At 36.1% G+C, this 27313-nt stretch overlaps 1 protein-coding gene across 5 annotated transcripts in view; it reads right to left on the bottom strand.

Moving 5' to 3' along the window:
- INPP4B (inositol polyphosphate-4-phosphatase type II B) overlaps nucleotides 1–27313 on the bottom strand; it is a 292595-nt gene that overhangs the window by 25549 nt on the left and 239733 nt on the right. For all 5 annotated transcript variants that reach the window (XM_032186552.1, XM_032186554.1, XM_032186553.1 and 2 more), the window contains 7 exons: nucleotides 21774–21946; nucleotides 20548–20671; nucleotides 19406–19523; nucleotides 14564–14704; nucleotides 10990–11087; nucleotides 6957–7069; nucleotides 2110–2264 (listed from right to left, as the gene is read on the bottom strand). In XM_032186552.1, the coding sequence (XP_032042443.1) occupies nucleotides 2110–2264; nucleotides 6957–7069; nucleotides 10990–11087; nucleotides 14564–14704; nucleotides 19406–19523; nucleotides 20548–20671; nucleotides 21774–21946 (922 nt within the window). The remainder of the gene's footprint in view (nucleotides 1–2109; nucleotides 2265–6956; nucleotides 7070–10989; nucleotides 11088–14563; nucleotides 14705–19405; nucleotides 19524–20547; nucleotides 20672–21773; nucleotides 21947–27313) is intronic.

Genomic DNA, 27313 nt, shown 5'->3' with positions numbered 1-27313 from the left:
GGTTATTAACAAGATAAAGCTTTTATCTGCCTAAAACTAGAGCAAAACCCCAAAATAAACATTTTTATCATGTTGCTTCAGACTCCTATACCTTTTCATTTACTTTTTAAGCTACTCCAGATTTTCTGGACTTTTCCCTGTTCTTCTGAGACTCCAATTTATTCTCACCTGCAAATATAACTAATGAGTTAATCACCTCAGCTTTCAAATCAGTTATGTGATAAAGCATGTAAAGTCCTTAACATTTTAGCCTGCAAAAACTACTATACTTCTGTACTAACAAGTTAATTTGTATATATCACAGAATGGTTTGGGTTGGAAGGAACCTTAAAGACCACCAGTTCCAACCCGCTGCCATGGGCAGGGACACCTCCCACCAGCCCAGGTTGCCCAAGGCCCCATCCAGCCTGGCCTTGAACACCTCCAGGGATGGGGCATCCACAGCTCCTCTGGGCAGCCTGTGCCAGGGCCTCACCACCCTCTGAGTAAACAATTTCTCCCGAATATCTAATCTAAAACTACCCTTTCTTAGTTTAAAACCATTATCCCCTACACTCCCCGATGAGTCCCTCTCCTGCTTTCTTGTAGTCCCCCGTTAGGTACTGGAATACATCAGGGTCTTTTTTTTTTTTTTTTTTTTTAAATCACATTTATATCTGTGGAATTTTTCCAGTGCTATTCTACATAATAATGTATTTCATATAATTAGTTTGCTTCTATCTGGTAACTTACTGTAATTTACATGCTGTTGTATTTATTGGAGACATAAAAGAAAAAAACATATTTGAAATGCCAACAAAAATGGAACTCAACACAGAAAACTAAGAATTTTTTCATTAATGATAAAACATATAGTTATGAAAGGCGGCACACAGGAGTCATTCACTCACTGAAATACTGCAGAGACTAAGGGATTTATGCAAGCTAATGATACATACAAAATGATACCTCAGTTTAATACATCACTGCACTAGCAGCTTGCAAAACAACTACACTTCTAAACCATCTCAGTCTTCTGCTCAATTACTCATTGCAAAAATTACATTTTTTTTTCTTTAGAATACCTATCCTTGTTAAAAGACAGAAGGATTTTGCATGTGTAAACCTACAGATTAATCTGATAATACCAAATATTAAGGTCAAGAACTATCAATTACAGACATTAAACATGATTGGTACTCAGATATGATCTTTACAAATCCAACCCACAATCGCATTGTGTATTTCACAGAAGTGCAATAAATAATTCAATTACTTCCTTGCAGGCTGACCAGAATATTTTCTGTTAGTCTTGTAGGGACTTTTGTTATATATTACTTGAATCTTGTGGATAAATCTCTTGAACCCTTACAGAATATATAATGCAACATTTGTTAATGCCAATAATGAAACAGTTTCTTTAGAGAATGTAGCACCTGGATTCATTTTATGATCAAAACTCATTTGCTTAATTGTTTTTTATTCAAAGGCTCACATGACCAAAAATCTTTACATCTTCTAATTACACATTCCTGACTATATCAGCCTTAGTTTCTTCATAGTTGTAATTTAGAATGAAATATTTTTTTTAGCACAGTAAAGATTTTTATCAAATAATAGTGGCAATCACCATGAATCCAAACCTGCTTTTATTTTTAATAACATGATCTAATGAGAATTGCCATCTGTAACAAAAGCTAATTCAGCTTCCACATTGTTGTCTAAATTTTATACGAATGTTTTAATTAGTATATAAACATTTGAAAAATATTCTAAAAAACAGAAAATAACTTTTTTATATAGAGTCACAGAATGTTGTTAAAATTTTAAGCTTTATGAAAGTCTAAGAAGTTGTTAAATGATGGCTGTTTACCTCGGTCAAATTCGACAGTCAATGGAGTGGCACTTCACAGGGTTTCACGTATAAATCTCAGAAACTGTTCATTAGTGTTAAAACATAAAATACCTTGGCATGTAGAAGTAAATCAGTAGCTGGCACGCTGCTGGTTGGTTCTCTGCTAAACCAGGACCGGGGCCTATCACGCACTTGCAACTAGCTTTAGCCAGCTCTGCAGTGTAGTTTCTGGCTCAGCTCAAAACGCAAGGGGCATGAAATAATTCTCCACATACCTTCTCATGCAATCCAGTGCCCGAATAAAGAAATCTTTGTGAAGCTGATGCTCGTCCCTCAAGATGGAGCACTGCTCCAGTGTCACTGACATGGATGTCCGGTCTTTGGCACTTTTGCAACAGGTGAAACGGACACCATTCAGCTTGCGGCAAATCTGAAACACAAGCAGATGTCAAAGGATTGCTTTTCTCTCTCCTCAGGTTCTCTACACACCTGCTGACTGTCAACATCCCACAATTCTACACCCACGGACAACTAATACAGAAAACGGTATTTCTCAAGAAGAAAGCTGCTATTAAAAGGTGGTAACTCAATTCTGAATCATGTGTCTGCTGACATATGACTTAACTGTCATTAGAGATAAATTATTTATTAGTGCTGCCTTGAGGATTTTCATATTCTAAGGATTATGGACATGCTGGCCTGACACAGTGGCACAAGAAGGTAAAAATGTTGCACTGAAAGGGACTGTAAATTTCGCTTTTGTTTTATAAATTTGCAGCCATAACACTCTACAAAAACAGGACCAGAAGATGATAGCTACTGATCAATAGCCCATTTCCAATTTGTCCAAATTAAACATCTTAAAAGCAGATCTTAATGGTCTCCATTAGGAGGACAAGCCTGAAAATAACCTGCCCACTGAGGAAAAAGAAGGCCTTATTGGTTTGAGAAGAGAGCTGCATGCAAGCTTGCCCTACAGTTGCTGTCTATGATTGTTTTTGCTCCTTTGATATTTACTGTAGCACACGTAACATTTGATCCCTCAAAAACATGCTTGAACTTTATGCATAGGTACTACACAAAAATTTCTTCATAACAAACTGTGGAGTTATTATATTTTGTTTTCTTCTGTTTCAATAGAAAGCCTTGCCTTCTGTTTTATCACCAAATATCAATTAAGACAGCACTGTGACACGTGCACCATGTTTTATATTTGGGCTGATGAGGAACAGGTTCTGTACAAAGCAGGAGAGACGTCCAGCACCCAAGTGGTCTGGTTTGGATACAAAACACAGGTCACGGAGGATGGCCCAGTTCTCCAAGCCAGAGAAACAATCAAGTCTCAATCCTGTCCCCACACCCCAGCCCAAGTGAAGCAAGAAACTGATGGTGGACACAGCATCAACCACCTACTATTCTTAGTTCTCATCACGGGTAAGCAAGATACTAAAACATCTACACTTATTTACAGGTTACCAAACCATTACATCCAATTTCCTGAAATTGAAATATAAAGCACTCATGTTAGTCTACACTATAAAAGAAAATGTTGCTTCCATTTTTTCTCACTTTCCGTGACAACCGCACTATGCAATTAAAGTTTAATTGTCTCAACACCTAATGAATGTTGAAAGAAAATAAAGAAAAACTTTGACAAGGCTTTTTTAGCTCAGACTTGGGAACACAGAGGACTAATTCCTCGTGAGGGTACGGATGCAGACAAATCCATCTTAATACTGAAATTAAAACTTAAAACTTCCAACAGCTAAACTGTTCAGAACAATTGAACCTTAACATGAATGATTGCCATGAAGTGCTTGCTTTCACCTGACACTGACAAAATTCTAAGGGATAAGGGAACTATGACATATTTTAAGGATCCTTTCTTACTTTAAGAAGCAACTGGTTACTGTACCAGCCCATTAGGATATACATTGGGTTCAAACAGTTTACTAGAAAAAATTGACAGAGAGCTGATGTGCCCTATTATGGGTCTATTTTTCCCCTGATATCATTTGTCCTAAGAAAAGTAACGCCCTCCCAACCAAGCTTTTCTTGCTTCTGTCCCTGGACATTACCAAAAGTAAACAGCTACAAGAATAAGGCAAGGTTACAAATTACAGTGTTTACACCTCAGCCTGAGGAAGCTTTTCAGCTAGGCCATGGAGCACTGACTTAGCATCTTTCAGGATAAAACTGGAGCGTGATCTTCATAACATTACTTCAGCAAATAAGCAGTTGTAAAAAAATCCATTAATGGCGTTCCCAGAAATTCCTCTTAAAATAAGTATCCTAGATAATACTTGCAGCCTTTCAAGGTCTTTGTGAGGATGAGCAACATCTCAGAAGTCCGGGGAATTAACTGAATCTAACTTTGAAACCAAAGAAGTATATGCTAGTAAAGGACAATCTGCGTTTTCTTTCTACAACTCAAAACTATAAAACATATTTGCTTAAAAAAATGGGAATTTGTATTGCAATTTAAATAATGTACTATAAGACTTTTTTAACGTTGTTTTTTTAAGAAAGTGTCAAGTAGGGCTGATAATGCTGTGCAAAGAGTTAACTGCTTAGTTGAAGACATTGATTCTCTTGACACTCATGTCTTTTCAAGTCCATGAGTCACCACAGCTACTTGAATCAAATGAGTCCTACGCAAAAACCAGGTAACCATTCTGGATGGATGACAGCCTTTGGTTCAAGGAGGGGAGACTAAACCCCAAATCTGGGCTGACAGCACTCAACTTAAGTGCTGGAGACAGAGTCAGTTTTGAACTGAGAAACACTCTAGGTACAACAAGCAAATGGCCATAACCGCAATCTGGAGGGCTTATTTTGCATATAAATTCAATCCAAATGGCTCAATCATTCTAAAGTGGATTAAGCAGAAAACAATCCATTAAATTAAATAAGCAGATAAAAAAAATCCTTAGCTTCTGATTTAAAGAGAAATCTAGGTCAACATGATAGTCCAGCACAGATAAGTCCTCAGAATAATTCAGTTCACTAAGCAGCAGCAGTTAAAATAAATAATTAAAATGGGCAAACAGTGATCAGATGCTCAAGAAATCTAATAAGGTACAATACAACAATCTACGGTAATACCATAATATCAGAACACACAGCTTACGGTATGTGTCTTGATCGAATTTTATCCTCGCTTTTGCTCACTTCATCATATTGGGGATATAGGAAATGTCTGTTTTTCATTAATAAGCTTTATTATTAGATATTTTTATTCATGTTCCCAATGAGCACAGATTTAAATTATTATCACTGTGATTAAATTTAAGAAGGGGATGATAAAAATGTAAAACAATGAAAACTAAAAAAGGATAGATCAATATGTTTATTTCTCCTGACATAGAGAAGAAAAGGGGTCTAGCTTAGGAAATCAAAATATACATTTAAATCTCTGTCTCATTATATTTTGGATAAGAAATGTTTGTGATATCTTTTTGTGATTTTTTTTTTTTTTTTTTTTAATGCAGATGTGTTCTCACCAGACTACATGCAGGTGCAGATACATATACATATCCATGTAGAAACTCACATCTCATATACTGTAACAGTGGTATCCTTACAGCTGGAAATCTGTCTTTCCAACGTATAAATCTAATATAGTATAACAGCGTGTATATCAGCAGGTTCAGAAATAACTTTCTCAAAAAGTTATGTAAATTATGTAAAGTAATGTAAGAGAAATATAATAAGGGAAGGAAAAACTTGAAGCACTTATGTCCAAACAATGTTCTTCACCCATGAAATTACTTTCAGGAAATCCTGAATAGATCATAGAAGACGACTTTCTATATACAGAGATTAAGTAAATTCTATCATATGCTTTGTAGCTCAGTTTATACTATCCCAGACTATTTATCTTTTACTTCTTTGCAAAGCAACATTTCACAGTAATTGCAAAATAGACACTGCAAAAAAAAAGCTTACATTTTTATGCACAATGGATTTATACTGCAATAGCATGTGATAATATTAACCCAAAGAAAAATTTTATTACCAATATAAAAAATTATACGTTACCAATACAGACCTAATTAATATTGTCATATTCCTATTGTTAATGAAAAGTCATGCAAAGTATTATGTAATATAATGATATAATAAATGACACTTGCATCAAACATTTACTTCCCTTGAAGGATACATGCATTTGAAAGTTCCCCAAATCACACGGTTTTATTTTTCACTTTCAGTGGACATCAAAGGCTCAAGACTCTGCTTGTACAAATGGGCAGAGCCATCAAGGGTATTTTTATAAACCTAAAACTATTACCTACTTAAATCTCAGACTCCTGAAAAGCCTGATGTCTTTATATGTATCTGTTCGGGTTTGTTTGCTTGTTTTTAACATATATGTGCAAAATCACAGAATCGGGGAGAAGGGGAATCTAATGATAAAAGCAGTTTTATTGATATATATTTAAGAACAGTATTCTGCATCATACTTCAGGGCTTTCTGACACTAAAGAATAAAAGCAATGTTTATTAAATAATGTAAACCTTGGTTATTATAGACATGATTTTACACAAAAAAAGTTAGATACCATAACTGAATACTGTATAGCTCATATAAGGTGATATATTTACAGCTATACACAACCATCCAGGAAAGAGATTCTGCTTGCCCATACAGGAGATGAATGGATCTCTCAAGAAAAGGCCCTGGGGTTGTGAGGCATTGGAACACGCTGCCCAGGGAAGTAGTTGAGTCACCCATCTCTGGAGTACTCAAAAGATGTGTGGATGCAGTGCTGAGGGACATGGTTTAGTGGTAGACTTGGCAGCGCTAGGTTAATGGTTGGACTTGAACTTAAAGGTCTTTTCCAACCTAAATGACTCTATGATGGTTAAATCACAGTGACCAAGACCACCTCCCTCTTCCAATTCTGGCTAGGTCTACCAGTAAATGTAGAAAGAAGAGAGATATTCAGGAGTGGGATAAGAAGCCAACAGAACAGAAGGGTTAGAGCACCATTTCAGCATACCTACTTGAATAATTGAGTTTTCCAGTCAAATCCTTGATATTAACTGCATTTATTACATCAGAAAGCATGCGAAAATTAATACATCATGTGAATGTATTTGAAACAAAAGATCTTACCGTTGCAGCCAGCCACATGATTTCTACATTCTTTCTCCTCTTGGCCTGGATATTTTGATGAAGATTTTCTAATAACCCCTTTAAATCATTTTGTTCTTGAAAATGCGGGAGGCCTAAAGAAAAAGAATGGTAGGGTTGATCATCATGGTAAGGTTCATGACAGTGCTGTGCTGACTGAAGAATGTGCTTATTAAAGAAGAGGTATATAATTTACAGCCTCATTTGGGAATGCAGGATGGAAAGCACTGGCAAAATATTCGGAGAATAAACAAATCTTACTTCTAAGTATGGGGTTGTCCTCCCTGAGGGCTTCACCTTGGAAAATTAAAATGTCTTCAACCTTCATCTTAAAAATGGAAGGTGAAAACGTTCATATCTTTGTTGTAGTTCTGTTCATCAACTATTACAGAAATCCATTGGAAATGGATATAGAAGTAACTGAGTATAATTAGAGCAGCTTTGATGATTTAAAAAATGTATTTATTTATTTTGAGGTGAAAATATTTTGCTTTTGTTTTCAAAAGAATGCATCTCATTTTTATTTTAAAATGATGCTTTAGTTCCTAATATAACCTACATTTACAGGTGTTAAACAGGACTTAACACCCTCATAAATCTAACAAATAATATTGCTCAGTCTGCAATGAAATGAGAATTTCATTTTGAAGTACGAAGTTATTTCAAGGTTTACCTAAAAAATGAAATTTTACCTACTTTCCCTAGTTGTGCCAAATAGGATGATGTTTTGTTAATCATACACACCTAGAGGGAATTCAATAGTAAACAATTTAATTTGCTCTTCTGTGTTGTGTATATATAGAAGGGTTTTGTTTTAAGTATTACCTTTATCTTTAGTAGTCTTGAAAACAACCAAAATCTATTTTTCTAAATGATTTGTTTTTATGTTAGGGAAATAGAAAAAAAATCAGTAGTAGTATCACCAAAATAAGTCTTAGAATCAATTGAAGCAAAATTAAACCGAATCTATTAAACCAGTCTTTTTCTGCAATTACATTGACATCCCCTACTCTAAAAAAAGCAGGATGTTCCATTTAAGAGGAAAAAAGCAAAACAAACCCCCTATGATTTATATGCAGTTTCAGGGAGTAAAAATGATGCCACTACTATAATTCAGGTCAAAATCCACTCTCCCAATCTGATCATAGCTGTAATGATCTCTCTTCTATCAACAGGCTTTTTAACTTTCATCTCTAATGAATCCCAGTTTTTCTTTTTCATAATTTATAGTGAGAAGTAATTGAAAAAAAACATTCTAAAATTGTTTAAGTTGTGCTACACATACTGTCCACACTGATAAAAGAAACAGCACCAAAACTCAAACAAACAAAAACACTATACAGGAAAGATACATTAAAACCAGCTTTGCAATAATTTTACTGATGATTGTTTGATCTGAGCATTACAATTCCTGACCATAGAATTAAATGCAGAACATATAAAAATACATCAGAACTTCTGTGACTATTATACTTATCCTGCATCTGTTCCTTGAAAACATACAGCATATGAAGAGTACTCTAAAAAGATGCTTCCAGATTATGAGAATATATCACTAGATAAACATTTTGTTGCCTCAAAGTAGCTTTCCTTTGATTCACAGCATAAAATTGATCATCTCAGAGAGATGACTTCACCACAGATAAAGCAAGATTATCCTAAATTACAGTATTGCCAAACGAGTTGTATCTTGACTGGATGTGACTGATAGCTTAAATTCTTTGTACCACAAAGCAGTATTAAGCTGTCAAATCATTCTCATGGATTATAAAGTGGAGAAGCCTCGAAGTATGAAACAGACTCATAGACTGTGTGTTGAAATATATATGCACTACTACGTGCATTATAATGCTAAGGAAGAAAACCCTTTATTTGCTTGCAGGATTTCAAAACCTTGTATACATCTCTCTTCTCACATGGGATACTATCTTTAAACAGTGATGTTGCTGTTGGTGTTAGGTATCAAACTAGCAATACTGAGTATCAATTGTGACACAGCTTTACCTTGTTATGCTCTCAGCTGCTCAATTGAGTAAACTAAGGCATCTTTTCAATTACATGTGCTACTAAAGAACAATCATATATCTGTATTCTTACTATCATTAACTAATCAATAGAAGTGTGGTGGATGCAACAGCCTGGCCAACAGGGCTGCCAGTCTTCAAATTCTGTCTGGGTTCATGAGCTCTGTTTGTAGCTAACAGCTTTGTGACATGGGTCCTGCATTTATTTTGTAGCACAGATTTGGCATGATAGGAAACTATCTGGAAAGGTGTAACAAAGCCATCAAGGAGTCATCAATACTGAATGGCTCTCACATGGCTACAAAATCAGGGCTGCTGCTAGCTTGGATGGGGGTTTATCTTCCTAAAGGGGAATCCTCCTCTGGCAGAGCACCTTGACGAATGTGTACTCCTGCCTCTCTACTCCCCACCCCTTCACTCTCCTTCTTAAAAAGTACCCCCACCCCAAAAAAAAATAAAAATAAAAAAAAATCACTGAAAGGAGGTATGGGGATAGTGTAGGTGTAGGAGAGGGCTGGTTTAAAACACACATTTCTCCAAGCCAAAAGAGTGATATCATATAATGGCACATAGCAACCGGGAAGTGCAGTGGAACCAGAAGGTACTTCATGTTATGTAAAAATTTGGACAAAAACCAGACTCAGTTCTCAGAGGTAGAGAAAATGCAAGGGAATAATAACCAGAATAGACATGATCAGTTAGACAAGCATGGTTCTTGCAAGTCTGTACAGTCTGGAAGAAGTCCAGGAAGACTGTGCAGCACACTAATAATTCTTCTAGAAGAAGGCACTACAAGGTTTGTTCCTGTCATTGAAAAGGAGCAAATACTATATGCATGCAAATTTTACTTTTATGTAATAAGATCCGCTTACAAAGTCATAGACCTATCTTAGACCTAATTCCAGATGAGGTTAGTTTTTCAGGAAGCTTTCTTGGCAGAATTTCCCTAAACTAATTGCTAACTTACTGTATGAGATTTTCTGTAGAAATTTTCATAATATTAGAGATGTGAGTGGACTGGTGGTCATACTGCTTAGCCCTTAGGAAAAGAGCTTTCACTTCTGCCAGAATAATTAAAAAATTAAAATTTTGCTGATATAAAAGATAAGCACATATGTATATAGAGTGGCACATCAGATAAAACTACAAGTACATGTACAAATGGATAATTAGCAAAACAAAAGAACAGAAGCTGTTCTGTAAGAGGGCACAAGCTTTGCATAGGATTTTAACCAGAAGTATGTACCATGAGGAATTACAAACACGTCCTGTAGGACAACAGGTTCTTTAGGTTCAAACATGGTTACCCAAGTGGAACAGGCAGAGACCTAAATCCAAGCTATTTTAAGTCAGCCTGCACAATTTGTAAGTTTTAGGAATATAATTCAGGCATTAAGACTGCTTTAACAGGTTTATATTGATACAAATGGTCCTTTTCAGCATAGTAACAGAACGCTATGTTTATGATGCCACATATCTATAACATTCGAATGTAGGACCCATTCTAATAGAACGATGCTATTAATATCAGTGATGTTATAATGTGGCTCATTACTGAGAAATCTGTAGATACAGATGGAAGCAGTCTTCCATACCTTAACACATACTCGGGAAGAAAAGTAGAGGCAATGAGTGAAACTGATGAAAATTCCCATCGAGTACTTCTGTACAAATATAGTAACTATGGAGTGTCCTCCACTTGAATTATTAAAGAGTATATCATATTAATAATTTAAGAGCGCTGTTTGGTTCATCATTACTGCACTTCAACCTCTCTGTTGTTTTTGCTATGGCCTTGGGCCTGCAATCACTGCTGACTTCAGCAGGGATTTGAAAAGGCCCAAACTGCTCAACTTGATGGAACAAATTATAGGACTGAGGCCTACATCTAAACACAGCACATTAACATTGCGCTAATACTACTTTCTTATAATCTTTCACCTATTAAACCTTTTAAAAGCCATTTGGATATTGTATTATCTTATACTCACAGTCAGGAGGCATTTTTTCCGTAAACAAGTTGTAATACTCTTTTAGAAGTTCTAGGTTTTCCTGGTTAATGTTTTCTTGCAAAGTGGTATCTCCAAACCTATAAAATTACAGTAAAACGATGAAAAGTCTACAACATAAAGCCAAATCATCCTTCAGAATGTTTTCTATGTATAAAGAATTTGATTATTTTTTTCTAGTGTTGAATGTATTAAATTTTGTCAAATGTGCTTTGGAACTAATATTTGGGAATGAGGTAAACAACCATTGATAAGTCTTCCCAAAACATATGGACAAAGTAATTCGTTTACATACAATCATTCAATAAAGCACAAGTTCTGATTCTCTTCATGAATCTTGAATAAATGCAAGGGCTCTCTGTGGGAATTCCAAATGGGAAGAGTACAACTCCTAAATCTCTTAATATACCTGAGCAACAGCAGTAGCAGTAATTTCTACCAGAGATAGATGATATTGAAGCCACACAAGATGGAATAGAGGTAAGCATCAGAAGAAAAACCTCCTGAAGGACTAATTTCTGCCACTGGAGTACTCTGGTCTGAGAATATTTGCTATAAATAGTCAAATTGATTAATCCTCCAGACCTTCTCAGCCCTATGCTGCTCCTGAACTGTTAGTTATTTTATTTTCTTGTGTCTGAAACTAACGAAAAAACTCTTTCCCTGCTTTTGAACAGTGATTTCTCTATTAAGCTTCACAGAGCCACCATTAAAGGCAGCTCTGTGCTAGCTGCCTTTAGAGACTAGCTGCCTCTGTGCTACACCTCTGTGTAGCAAGGTGGGGGTTGGTCTATTCTCCCATGTGCCTGGTGACAGGACGAGGGAGAATGGGCTAAAGTTGCGCCAGGGGTGTTTTAGGTTGGATATTGGGAAGAACTTCTTTACCGAGAGGGTTGTGAGGCATTGGAATGGGCTGCCCAGGGAAGTGGTGGAGTCACCATCCCTGGAGGTCTTTAAAAGATGTTTAGATGTAGAGCTTAGGGATATGGTTTAGTGGAGGACTTGTTAGTGTTAGGTCAGAGGTTGGACTCGATGATCTTGAGGTCTCTTCCAACCTAGACAATTCTGTGATTCTGTGAAACCACAGGCTAGCTCACTTCAGCTGCCTGCATTTAAGCTTTCTGCAGCACACAGACATCACTGGTCACACTACAGTGCTGCAGCTGGGTCAGGCAAGTGTTCTGGGGTTTCTTGCAGCAATTTAGTCTGCTGGGAACACATTGTCCATGTCCCCAATAACCTGTTCCTCACAGAAAACCCAGGCTGCATCAGGATGCCATTACAGTTTATCCGCAAACTGACTATTGCTATATGGAAAAGTATCTTTCTTTCTGAGACCAAAATTTCCACAACAGTGAAGTTTCACACATAGGTTAAAAAAAGCCTCCTGCTACTTATACTCTGATGGATACAGAAGTAAGGACAGGAGTGTTCCTTAGGCAGTTAGGACCAAGTTTCTGTGCCTCATCTTTAGAATAACGTTGAAACAAAGAAAAGGAAGACAGAGTAGAAAATGGTGCAAAACTAAAAAAAGAGGGGCATGGATAGGTAAATGAGAAATTCAGGCAGACACAAGGGGATGCAATCAGAAGATTCCAAATGTACTGTTATATCACATGGAAAGTAATCAAATATTTTAAAGGGCAAAAAAGGAAATGATTCAGCTACTTCCCTCAAGAGCCATTGCTGCACTGTCACACGAGTATTTCTTTTAAAACAGGCACATTATCAACTGTGCTTTATTGAAAGTGGATGTTAACAGCTAATTAAGTACCATCTTGTAACAATTTATCACAAAACAATTTTTATTTTTATGTTCATTCTCCCACTAAAACACCTTTTAACAAAAATCATGTGCAGTGTTTCCAATCTCAAAGACAAGCATGCAATCAAGTTGAGCAATATTTTCAACAAAGACTAATGTTAACACCTGTAACCACAAGCATAAAATGTTTCTGCATGGAATAAACCAACTTGGTTTGCTTGAAAGATAATTCATTATTTTTTTATGTATGGCTTTCTTTTCTTTGGGGACAAGGTAGAATCACTACGGAGAAAAATGTTACCACTCTTCCTGTCACTCCACTTGGAACCCAGTTGACATCTTTTCAAACTGACTCCTCTGCTTTCTACTGATTCCTTCCCTCCCCAGATGCAGGCTATTTCTAATTTTGTCACCTCTTTCTTCAGGACCTTTGTAATATGTGGTCTGTCTTTCCCCACCCTACACGAGCTCTCACAAACTTGGTTACTGCACACTCCTTTTTTTCTAATTTTGGAAAAATGTGAAGCATCACACTTTTTGTCATTACTGACTTTGCTGGTTTTGTGTATTACTACATAGGTCCTCCCATAAAACCACTTTTCATTTTTTTTTATGGCATCAAGAATAAACTATTTTCATTTTCAAGAGCATTGCAAGCTCTATAGAGAGCTACTCACTTCTTTTTCCTCTAGTAAAATGCTAACTTTTACCTTTGTCTTCTGATTCAGCCTTCATCTCCCATTCAAATTTTATAATTAAGTTTTCCCACACTTCACCACTCACAACTGAGAGACGTCTCCCCAAGATATTCACACAGCTACCTGATTGCATTCCTTAGAAATCTTCCTTAAATGTCTCCTTCTACTCCTCTATCTACAAAGGACATGATGTCAAACTCCAGTTGTGCTTAACTTCTTGTCTGTTGCCCAGGTTAACAAATTTTCTCTGTCTCCATGTATTTCCCCACCTACACATAGAGTGCTTTTGGTTTTGAGTATGTAGTTTTTTGAGTTTGTTTGAATACAGACTAAAAGAACATATTACACTCTGTTTAAAAAAAAAAAAAAAAAACAGTTAAAGAAAAAATGATGCCCACCTTGCAATTTTAGCATTGTACAAGCTTTGTAATTTAACACGACCAACGGCTAACCTTCTCTGGGGACAGAAAATTAGTAGGTTGGTGAAACTTTGACTAACATTGCACTGATAAATTAGTTTCCAGCAATCCCTTCAGAGGACGAGTATTAGCATATTAGAATTTTAACATCAGCCTTCATGTTTCCAGAGGCATATTACTAACATATTCTATGCAAATAACTAACGCCCCTCAACCTTGTCTAAAAAAAAAAAAGTCAAACCTAAGAAGTTGAGAAAAATGTTCTCTTTATGGTTTACAATTTGTTCAACTCCACCTCTAAAATGGTAAGAAATTGAAATTTTCGAACTTCTGTTTGAAAAGGCAAAAAGTACTGCACATTAAGATTTATCCATGTGAACTAGAAATCCATTCCCTATCTGTATCCAAGGAAAACTTGGTGTTGATTGTGTGAAATAAACAGACTAAGTCCCGCATACAGCCTTATCTTTACTTGGCCTTTTTCATTATTTTGCATTGCTCCATAGCTTGTACTTATTTCCTTTAATACTTTTGAAAATACACACAAAGTCAAGCTGAAATGGTCCAAGAGCAATTAACGAAAAGATTTCTTTGTAATCCTATGAGGGGTATCTTGTACTAACACAGCATACTCAGATAGAAAATGAAACATTTTTCTGAAAGTGTCTTCTTACCTCTCTGCAAGTGTTTGCTGTTCATTGATTCCAACATTAAAGAGTACTGGATACATGCGAAGTAGCTTTCCTTCTTTAATCTCCTGTGGCAGCAGCTCAAACATCTTTGCTGGAAGCTGGACCTCTATAACATAATGTTCACTAGGAAAAATAAAAGGAAGAATAAGGATAGGAATATTGATTGGTTTGCTTGAAATTATAACCTTCCTAAGTTACAGAGAACATTTAGACATATCAATCAGTTTCCTTTTTTCCCCTTGTGTTAAAGCACAACATGTGAAGACTCAGCTGACTTGTTTTAAGAGCACAAACTTATATGGAAATATAAGGTATATATGATTATATGCTCTTGATACTGACTTCTTTACTGAAGTGAAAATAGGACTAAAAGTGGAATCAGCAGAAAAGTCTTCTGCTACCACAGTATCAGTGTGAACACCTCAACTGTTAAAGCGCATCTCACTGAATTACAAAAACAACTTGATTTCAGAAGCCACAACTTGAACCTTGTATCCACTCTACATGTAATATGGCCTATATGGAGAAAACTCTTCAGAAAAGCCCACAAAATATCAATTTCCTTTAGTGTCTGGATTTTTTTCCTTAGGGATAGAAAGCATCACAAACTACAAAATAGACTCAGTGAAGATAATAATTAAAGGCTCATTACCCAAACATGGATCCTATTTTAGGAGAAGGGATGAGATGTAACAGTATTGTTTTCATGTTGTGTTTTGTTTGACTTTACTAAAAATATGCTACTTTGGCTGCCAGTCCAGTTTCTGATCGTGTCGTTCATTGTGGAACCCTCAAGTTGAATTCTACCTGTTTTGACAATTGATGCCTGAACTAACATGATAGAAACAATAGCACGCTGCTAGCTTTCTTTCTATTATTAGAGCAATTGGTGTAATAAAAAAGAGCAGACCAGGAGCAGATCCATTTGTCTTGCAGACTTTGAAATTTTAATCATTTGAAGAGGGCCAACTGATACCAAAAACTTAAACTTTCTCTCCTGCAGAGGACACTTCGGTACAGCATCATGAAGGAAAATTATTACAGAGGTGTTAGGGAAGAAGGATCTATATCCTACCTATGAAAACTAGGCCTATGACATCACACGATTTATGCACGCAAACTTAAGATGGAAAAGAATGGGTTTCATTCTTTTGACTTTATCTAGTTATCTTTTTTAATAATACTGCTTTGCATGTAGCAAAATAATCACAAAATCCCTCAAACCCTTATTTCAATCTATCATGTGTTTGCTAAAGAATTAAAATATAATCTTGACTACCCATGTGTAGAACTTCAGGGAGAAAAGGCAGAAAACCCTAAAGAACAATGGCAGTTTCTTCAATGGCTCTTCAATCCTCAGCAAGTTGGATGGATTAGTGGACCTATCTTAGAACTGGTGCTTCTTCTTCGGAAAGGTAGAGGTTGTGTTTGAACCCCTGTCCTACTCAACAAAATAAAATGGGTCCAAGTACAGACTTGTGACTGAAGTGTAATTGTGGCTAGGCTGTTGTCATGTGCTTTGGTATGGGCTAGAACTAGTATGTAGTCTTTGAGCAAATGCCAGATGCTTCCAACTGGGGCAGTTATCAACAGTTATGAATGGAGGATATGTGTCTCAGATGAGGGAAACAACAACAAACTTATGTGGGGAGTAGAACTGTATTTGGTTTGAGTTTTATTTAATTAATTAATCCATGTGAAGGAAACACAGAGTTAGCAAGGATGACAGTAAAGAACTCTGTGAAAATGATCTTTGTATAGCAATATTCATTCTCAGCCTGCATACTTGTAATTCCTAGCTGCTGTGAAGTGCTACCAGAATGTTTTCCTGTCATAGAGCACTTTCAGGAGGTTGAGAAGAGATGTTGGTTTAGTCTAATTTAAAGAATGTACGTTACTGAACCAAAAATGTCATTAAGTCATTGCATTGCAACATTTCACGCTTCCAAAAATCACTACAAATCTTTCAACGTGTCAAAGAACACCGAAAAATGTTGACCTTTAGGCATGACAAATTAACATCTGTAGCATTTAAGAGCCTACCCTCCCCTTACTTCTTTTTTGTTTGTTTTTTTTAATTAAAATTTACACAAGTCCCAGATATAATCCTTGGTAGGCTTTAAAAATCTTTCACCAGTTGTGCAATAAGAACAACCCAGTTCTTATCATTTAAGAAGAACACTACTAGACTGTGACAGGGAGCTGTCTGGCAAGTCTGGAAGTCTGGGAATGGTTCCTAAGTCAGGTAGGGTAGGAAAAAAAAAAAAATCAAAGTATTGAAAACTGGAGAACTTGTTTGACATTAATTTCCCAACATTTTACAGGTCCTATGATTCTACTGCAGTAAGAAACAATAATAAAATAATAAAGCTTATTGTCACTTAGTATCTCTCTCTTATGGCTAGCTTCAGTGCAGAGATACTAGGCAGTTTTGGCATGTGATGGATAATAAGGCCACTACATTTTGCAATGAGAAGGTGGCTAACCAAGGAATTGTTACATGATTTTTTAACATTTAAAGATCTCCACGGGGAAAAAAAAAACAACAACAAAAACAAACAAACAAACAAAAAAAAAACGGAGTAGAGAAACCCAGTGTGCTTAAGAGGTTAAAAAATAAATTATCTATTTCAGGACTAATTATATAAGTTTAGGTGTTCTACATTTGTTTATTTCAGTAAAACATGACTGTTTAAGAGTAACTCTGTCTAACTTTATTTGCCTTGTTCTCAAATATTTGTTATCATCATATATGAGGACAGAAAACCACTTGTAGACCTGTAAGAAAGATTCTAACAACTACCCCCACACACAGGTGAGGGCCATGGACTCTGTAGCTATTTGCGGTCAGCTCCAAGTGCACACTTAGCTCTGTCCATAAACACAGAACAGGTCATTTACACTATCTTTGCTTTGCAACAAGAAAAAAAAAAAAAAAAAAAAAAAGAAACACAAACAAAGTCATTGCATTTCATCAGGGAGGTGCTTTATCCAGGAAAGTGACAACTATTTAGACTACTTCCATGTGGCTGCAAGTGCCGGTCTGATCATGCACTTAGTTGAAAGCTTTTTTTTTTTTTTTTTTAAATCAAACCCTGTGATGACTCAGAAGTTCATGCACACAACCCAATACTTTTATAAAATTCTTTAATACAATGTAAGAGTTAACTACTTTTGCCCATAATATAAGAACTCAAGTGCCTAAACTCAATTCCACCTGGATGGCCACAGTCAGCCACCCACATCAGCAGGTCAGCACATTACTACTCAACGCCACACTCTTTGGATTGATTTGTTTTCCTTTGTAGAATCTCAGTCTTCAGCACTTCCCTCACAAAACAATTGCAAGTGAATACTCTGTCTCTGCAAATTAAGAACTGGTAGTTTTATGTTCTGTCTTGCATTTCTACAGTATTTAAGTCTAATTTTAGATTTGAAACAATCCAAAAGATGTGGATTCTCTAAACGTTAATTAGAAAATACTTGTTTTTTCCACTATCTCCTCTTTTATGTATGACTTTCAATGCTGTCTCATATCACAGCTCAAAGAGAACAGGGCTCCAAACAAGTCTTAAAACTTTTTTTTTTTTTTTTTTTTTAGTCTGATACCAATTCCATCAAGTGAACACCTGCCAGTAAGTACAGTACAGCAATCATAGGCAGTAACTCTTCTTCCTAAAGACTGACTACTCTATCAATCCAGAATGCCTGAGGCAGCTTAAAGTTCAAGTCTTTCAAAAGCAGGACCTCCTGGTGTGACAGTTCAGTGTACTGCAGTAATGGCAGCAAGCCAGTAAATGTAGCTGCTAGATTTTTCAAGATGTTTGACTGGTGTGATTTACAAAGGATGTATTTCTTCTGTTTTATCTACACACCATAATTATTCTTAATTACTCCCGATGTGTTGCCTATCATACTCCGGCCTTCCTGCTATTTATTTCAATCCCTTCTCGGAAGGCCCATAGGATGAGAGTGAATCATCCAGAATAATTAAGTAAATCAGTTGTGAAAGCCCCCTTCAGAGAAAAAAAATATCTTTTTTAAAAGTTGCTGCTTTTAGCTGAATTTAATTTACAGTCAACTCAAGAATAATGATACTATTAAGGAAGTGATTTCTGCAAAAGTAAAAACATTTGGGGCTTCAGACTAGAATAATAATGAAGATGAAAACCCCATTCCTCATGTGTAACAATCTTTTTAACCCTCTTGTAGCCACAATTAATGAACTATTTCAGTTTATGCCCTGATATTCAGCATTGCTTATGTGAGATGCATGATGCATAATGCATCAGTGGCTTCGTGTAAGGACTTCTGATGTTGCATATGTTCTAAATGATCTTCAACAAATAAAATTGGCATCAGAGTCTTTCAGTTTCCATCTCAAGACAATCAAGCTTTAGCTCTTAGAAACATAATTTCATTTCTCACACTGGAAAATAAGTTTTGGTAACCTCAAAAACAAGGTACGTTCAGTTAGAATACACTTTTGTAAATATTTAACCTTGCCACTTCTCTTTGATTCAGTGTCTGGATACGAAAAATGCAACAGAAACTCAACATGCAATTCAGGCACTTGTGATTAATTTGTGTTATATATTTGGAGCTTTAAGGTGCTAATCAGGAAAGTAACCTAGAGCCCATACTACTATTAGCTTTACAAATCCCTACTACCTCAATTACACATCCATTTGCTTCATGAAGAGGCAAACTACTGCACTTTCCATATAATAGAACTCAGCAATAAAAAAAAAAAACATTATCTGCATTTTCATGTGCTAACGGTTAAAGCTACCTGCCATGTGCTTCAGGAAACAAAGTTCTTACCGCCTTCCAGTTATAATAGGCAAAAAATCTTCTGATTTGGCTTCAATGACTTTAAACATTACTTTCTGCAAATCTGAAATTCCCACAGCCATGTCTTCTAGCATCCCTGCTTCTTCACCTGTATGGAAAGATTACAGGGTTATTAACAGAGAAGACATCAGTCACTGAATAGGTTATAGTAAGGCAATATGTGGATTGTATTTCCCAGTCTGTGCATCTGAAAATCACAGCCCTAAATCCACATTAGAGTAACCTACATAAAAGCAGTCTGATTTTTAGAACTGCTGACAATTCTCTGTGGCCTAGATAACTGAGTATTAAGCACCTCTGAAAATCAGTCTGCTTTACGTGTGCGTAGAGAAAAATGGCCTTTCTGACGTTATTCTATTTTGAAAGTGTTTTTTAAAGACTGTCCTGCTGGTGGAGGACAAAGGTTTTAAGAATAACAGTGACCATCATGCAGAAAGGAGTCTGACAGCAATCTCCAAATGAGGAGGTGTAATTGCCTATGCAGCAAAGAACTGCACAAATGCTAAATCCCTCTACTTTTTTCAAAATCTCTATTTTGGGGAAGGATTCCAACACATCTAGTTCAAAGCTTTTTGAAGCGAACTGCAATTACTCTCTCCAAATGTCCTCAAAAATAGATATAAAATGATGGCACTTATAACAAGTCAGGCGTTAAACAATTCTCAGGGTATCTTCACCAGTACTGACATGGTCAAGGCACAAGAGAGAGGGTCAGTAACTGTGCTGTTTGGGTTAGCTTTATAAACCTGCTTTTTTGGGTCAGACCAAGTGCCTATACAAATGAAAACAGGACATATTAAAATCAAAAGTTTCCCTAGCTGCATTGATGAAGCCCGTCTCCTGTATTTAAGGCAATGTAGATCCGCACTCTGTGCAGAAGAATTAGCAGCTAGTGTTCCCTGAGAGATTGAAAATAATCTAAGTAATCTGTGATGTAGAGTTGACAACACTGTCAACTGTGCTATTATATAGAAGCCTACTGTCTCCTAAGGGTAATATTTTCTGATTCAGTAAGGCAAATTCCTGGAGTGGAACAGAAGTTAAAATCTAAAACTCCTGGGTAAGCGTCTGGTGTGTATGCATAAAGAATTCTGTCCAAGAACAATACTTACTATATGTGCTAAGGAGTCCTTCATATTGCACAAGTAACCCAACAGTATGAAGCTGTTGTAAAAATCCTTGATCATGTAAACTTGTGTGCAATTTGATTATAAACCCACAGACCAATCCAGCAAGCTATAAAGACAAAAAAAAATATGGAATTACATATGTTTTGCAATCACAGTGAAAACAAGGCTTGCTATCATTGTACACTACAGAAGTAATATTTATATATCACAGAATCGTCTAGGTTGGAAGAGACCTCAAGATCATCGAGTCCAACCTCTGACCTAACACTAATAAGTCCTCCACTTAAACCATATTGCTAAGTTCAACATCATCTGTGAAAATAACTTGGATATTTCTATGTAGTGACAATATACATGATTTCACATTAGTATATTGCTGAGGCTTTTTTACAGCAAATATTCCCTTATTTTATATTACAGAAATTTCACTTGTTTTATGGGATTGTGTTATTTACAATGGAATAAACACGACCAGGACCTCTCTTAGCAGACTATAAACATGCAAAGATACGAATTATGATGGATTTCAAAGCAGTTAGACACCTAACGTAAACATATCTCCTTGGCCATCGTTCCCTAACTCCTTAATTATGTTGGGAAATACGTGTAACTTGAGGAAGAAATTAGATTCTCTTTAAATAATTGGTCTATCTGGAAAACAACACCTACAGGAGAGGATCAAAAGAACTTGAGTTATTTACCAAGAGAAGACAAGTCAGAGAAGAGGCAGGCTGACAGTCTTTAAACACATAAAATACTGATACAAATGGAAAACCAATTGTCTGTTATTCATTTCCACAGTGACCAGGAGAAAAAATATCTAGCTTCAACAGCAGCAAGGAATGTTCAGGCTAGATTTGAGGTCCTTACTTCCACGTGAGAATACTGGCGTATATAACCCGGGAAGACTACAAAAAATAGCTTTACGGATCTCTTCTTTGGATGAAGCGGAGAGGTTAGATAATGTCTTCCAGTTCACAGCAGACCTATTTCTGTGACTCGGTGATTCAGTTACTATGGATTTCCATTTACTATTCCTTTCTTTATCACATTATAAAATATTTAGGTGGATGTAATGGAAAACACATGAAAAAGTTGTGATAAACCAGGCAAAAGAACAACACACACAGAGACATAGTATGGTCAATTATAGTAGCATCATCAAAATAGCCATTACAGTAGGATATAAGTGAAATAAGACAACCTACTGCTTGACTGAAGACAATGTCTCTCCTCAGGGTCAGCATCAAACATTGTGGCAAACCACAGGCAAGTTCCTGGAGCAGGACAAACGCCATTGACTGCTTCGCTCTGGTCACCACCTCTCCCATGCAGTCCTTCAGCGTAATCACCAAGGGATAAAGTTGTTCATACCAGTCACCTAGAACAAGACAGATCATTAGCTCCAAAGCAGAAAAGTTGTAGTAAAAATCATTTTTGGACTGGAGAGAGGCCTGCAGTGGCTGTCTAGCTTGTCCTAGAGCTTTAGCCAACACTGAAGCTCTATATCCTAACCATTGTGGTGTTGCAAACATCACTAGAGGTTATGCTTAAAGGAAGGATTCTAGCTTAGCACCAAGACTGGGGTTATATCCCTGGCCTGAATTCAGCTGTATCCTGAAACAACTTTTTAACAGACCTAACTTCTCGGTAAAGCTTGCATTAATGTGTTATACACCAAACTTAGAGATACAAGCAAAAACTCGTTTAGCACAAGATGAATATGATGAAGAATCTCCCATTCTTTCCAACCTTGTTCTTTGACAACCTTGTATCTAAGCAAATGAAATGCAGTCAAAAAAAAAAACACAAAACACCACTGAAAAACAGGGAGATCCTGTATTTAAGAAAAAAAATGCATGCTGGGAGGCAAAATAGAAGAACAAATAGATATCTGGGAAGGATATTATCTGTTTAATGTATAGGCTTGAAAGATGCTAACACCTTCAAGTCTCATTTCTTTCTAGCTTATCTCTGTATTCTTCTCTTTAAATAGACATACTGAACTCATTATTTTTTGAGTTACTGTGAGCAGACAGATTTTGATCTACTCTATAATGCTTTGCTGTTAAAATGTATTTGAGAAGTATCAGAAAAAACAAGCTGATGAAACACATGAAAAAAACACTACTCCTTAATACATTAGAAATTAAAGAAAGTGATAATGAGTAACGGAGAAAAAAACAGAATAGCTTACTCAAACTTGACCAATTACCCAAGCTGTTCCTGAATTTTTCGAGATTTAATAAAAACAGACCTGCGTTGTAGTTACCTATGGTTTTGCCTACACCCCCCTGCATTGAGCAAATAAAAAAAATAACCCTGCTTCAGAATCTACATCTCAGTTTCATTGTTATAGTTTGAAAAGACAGAAATTGACATTCCAGAAAAATCTATACAAGAATAGGAAGTGCAAATGACTTTGTAGTGTCCATCACTAAGGTGTTTTGTTTTGTTTTTGTGTAGATTAGTGTAATTAAGAATTATTGATAACCAAAACCTGTTCCACTTAAATTGTAATTAGGTGGAAGATAACAGAACATTGTTTCAGGTAACATTCTGAGCCAGGCCAGCGAGAGACTCATTAGTACTAAAGAAGTTCTTTAGACAGGAACACAGAGCTGTCTGCTGCAAAGTTAATTTGGCTATACTATGGAAAAATATGGAAATGAATAAAACTGTAGCCAAGACAACTTGAGAGGACTTTGAAAGCCAGGAGGAACTGCAAAATAATTAAGGTGTAGGAAGGAAGAAATAAGAATAAGGACAGAGCAGTCAGAACAACTTGGATTGCTTTGCAAACAGTGTCTATATGGTGAGACAAAATGTGTTTTAATACAGGCATACATATTTCAGTGTAAGAAATACAGACTGAAAAACCATTCCCTGGAAAAGAGCAGTTATGAAATTAGAGCCATCATGAAGAAAACAGAACATAAGCCATCCGCAGTCCCATGCTGCAGCAAAAAGTTAATTTTATATGTCGCTGACAAAAACAGTATTGATACAATGCTTGCCAAAATCTGGTGTATCCATTTTAAAGACTCCTGGAAAAATAGTGAGCTTGAAAAGGAGAGCCACCAAGATTTAGGGTTTAAACTTCTTAAGCCTATCAAAAAGACTGAACAGAAACTTGATTTCTGCTCTTTATGAAGAGAAAATAAAGAGTACTAAAGGGAATAAAAGCAAAAGAATAACCAAAGGCTGGCGGCTGCTGTAAGACACGGTCTAATTGAATTTTAAAATAAGGTAGACAACATACTGGAATAGGCTGATCACATGATCTGAATTTTCCTTTGTGGCCTTAAATTATAGTAATTTACTAAATTAATCAATAAATATATGCCAATGAAAGCAATTGCAGCAGAATGAGATTAAAAGGCAATGTACACTAAACCAGTGAACAGATCTGCAAGTGATAAGAAAATAATTTGTCTGCTTCTTACTTGAGCAAATAATGAAAAAGATCATACATAGCCACTTTAAAAAGTATTTAAAAAGTAGAGCTGAAGGCACAGCCAAGAGACATATGTCCCACTCTTATGGGAAAGCATAGCTGGATGCAGACACATACAATGATCTTCCAAGTACACTGATGGCTAGGGCAAGAAAAAAGAAGAATTTATTGATTTAGGCACACTTCATGAACCTGCTTTTACAACTCAGATTATGTGGATAGTACTTAGAAGCTTTACCAACTCATTTCATAGAAGAGGTGGTCATATAGTGACCACAAAATTCAGGTAACACTTGAAACTTTTGTAACTTCAGGTAACACTTGGAACTTTTTTTTACTGAGTTGCCACTTAACCAGGCAATCCACATCATGCATTTCTGCTTTTTTAGGAACGTAACTTTGTACTTATCCTTACTGAACTGCATCCTAATATTTTAGCGTTCCATTTCATCAACATCCATTCTAATCCTGCTCCCATGGTGCTTAAAGCCTCTCCCAGCCTTAAGCATTTGCAAATTTTATAAGCATCATCTATATTTCATAAGCCAAGTCAGTAGTGAAAATATTGAATAATACTGGACCCAGAACAAACGTAAGTGGATTCTGCTTCACACAGCCTTCCAGATTGGCAGTAAACCACCGATAACTACCTTCTGTTACGATTTTTGCACGTACCTTGTGCTGCAAAGATTCAAGATCAGTTGTTTGTTGTTTTGTTTTTGTTTTGCTAAGATTATGATTGAAATGTAGTGCTTTACAAAGATAAAAACGGGACTTATTTGATCGTATTACTAGTATAGGCAATTTTTGTCAATGACAGCTGCATTAAGAAGCAATTCAAATATTTGGAATTCTCAAGACCAATTTTTTATTGAAGGACAGTCATGCTAATTGAATTAAAAATAAATTCTACTGAATACTTAAATTCACCAAGAAAACCATGCAGTGCCTACTCTCTATAGAGAACTTTACTATCATATGTACTTTGCTTTGTAGAATACAATAAAACCCATAAATTTGTAGGAAATCTTACCCTATTGGATAAATAAATACTAATTATAATATAAAATAGAATTGTACTTGGCATCAGGAGAGGAGAAATTACAATACCCCCAGATAATTATCTAAAACAATCAATTTGGTGCATGTTTTCACTGAAAATTTCTATTCACAACTAGTAAGGATGTCCAGGCCCCAGAAGGTGGAGCTAGTTAGCAGATCTAAGAAGGATTGCATTGTTACTTGAGAATAGAACATTTATGAATGGACAAATGTATTCTCATTTCTGTCCTTTTATTTTAAAGAAAAATTAGTGTTAAGATAAAAGCAAGTTTATGACAGACCAAGGTCTTTGAAAGGACAAAAGTGTAGGAGAGATCTTCATAGATGCTTCATATCTTTGGTCTGTGTTAAAAATCACTGTATGTCAGTTGTTATGATGTTTATCCTATTGCAAATACTCCAGGCAGGATTAAAAACATGGTTATCCATTAACAATGCACAAGTCTCTAAATATCTATCAGACACACTTACAGCAAATACTGAAGCTTATAAGTTGCGCCTTGAATCAGAGAATCGTATTTATTAAACAAAAAAGAAGCACTGTATTTTGAAGCTTATGAGTAAACTCAATAAACAGGAAAATTGTCTTGTACACAAGGAATAAATACAGAATATTAATAAAATTCATCAAGAGATAATATGTGTAAAAAAGAGCTTTAAAATCCTGATCTAAATTCATGTTTAGATTATCCTGATTTACTTTATTCTGACATTGCTCATGTGTGAGGGTACTGCGTGGTTACCAGGCACTGCTTACACATCTAAGAGTCTGGGAGAGGTCTTCTACTACTGAGACTGATGATAGCTTGGCAGAATCACATAAAGAAGGGAATGGTACAAATTACTGCTTTTGTGTCTAACGCATTCAAGTACTTACAGAAGCACTGATGCTTCAGATGTCATATTTATTTTAACTTGAACTTGCAAGATTTGCATCCTCAACTAAGTGGAAATAAAGGTCTTTCAAGAACACTTCAGAATTAACTGAATGAGTAAACACTTCAGAAAGGACATTAGCAGCAAGAATGTAAGCTAGAAGGAGACCACAAGGTAACTGTCAAGTTGCTAAGATGACACAGGCAGCCTGTTCTGTATGGAAAATTTAGGATCCAAACAGAGTCAGAGCCTGGTGATGAAGCAAGGAAACTCATTTCAAAAACCATCCTAGTCAGTTTCTGGATAGGAGAGTAAAACATGGCAGGCACATGAAAATGGAAAATGAAAGGATGAAATTAAAAGAAGAAATACTGTCACTATACAGTTAGTGTGAGACTAAAACATGAGTAAGTGCAACTAGGTTACTAGTCTGCTTCCATTGCTGGAGAGTTGTCAAAGTTCAATTTATGAGAGGATTTGCTCTATGGTTGCTGGAAAACATCTTGCAGTCCCACATTCTAACATGCCTGCACAGGCAAATGACCTGCTGAGCTCCCAACGAGTCATTTTTACATGCTAAAATTCAAGTTGCAGTATGTCAAACTGCATGTGAAATTTGATAAAGTTTGGCAGAAAAGCAAGGCATTTTCAGCATCAGACCTGCTGAACTGTTCATTAAAAAGTTCTGGTAATCAAACTGGAAAAGCCCTAGGGCTTTGCAACAGCACTCTTATCTCAGTTTACACTGGCAACAGAGGAAAAAAGCCAATTCTATCATTCCTGTCTGCACCACCTAAAAATCAGTGGAAATCTTTGATGGCCACAAGCGACCTCAAAATTTAAATGGTATGAAGTTAAAAGTGAAGTAAAAACAGAAGAAAACACATCACCACACTTTTAAAAGGACAAAGGGAACTAGACACTTCCTGTAATTGAGGTAACAGCAGCTATTGAAGACCTAACCATTTACAGTATCTAATCACTTATTCCCTTACTACCTGAATACGCAAAGCCCATGATAGGATTGAAATAACAGAGGTCAAGCAATATAAGTGAGTTGACGTGTCATCACCACAAACTGAATGTGTGATACAAAATCGAATGGCTTACGAAAAAAGGCAAGCCAAAAAAAATAAATAAATAACCAACCAACCCAGAACAGTAACAGTCCCCTCAAAAACAGATGGTGCAAACAGAACAAACTATGTAACCCACACCGTTTGAATTTATTCTTCCAGGATAGTAGCATGCTTCCTATTTCTTTCTTTTCCCATCCAGCTCTTTGAGCTCAGTTAACTCAAGAATGAGAGCTATGCTTTATGAGGAGGGATGAGGTTTTCTCCGTGTAATTCT

The sequence above is a fragment of the Aythya fuligula genome, chromosome 4 (genome assembly GCF_009819795.1).
Source record: "Aythya fuligula isolate bAytFul2 chromosome 4, bAytFul2.pri, whole genome shotgun sequence".
In the NCBI taxonomy this organism is placed as follows: Eukaryota; Metazoa; Chordata; class Aves; order Anseriformes; family Anatidae; genus Aythya; species Aythya fuligula.
The sequence above is the reverse complement of the archived record's forward strand: the minus strand, read 5'-3'. Positions and strand labels throughout refer to the sequence as shown.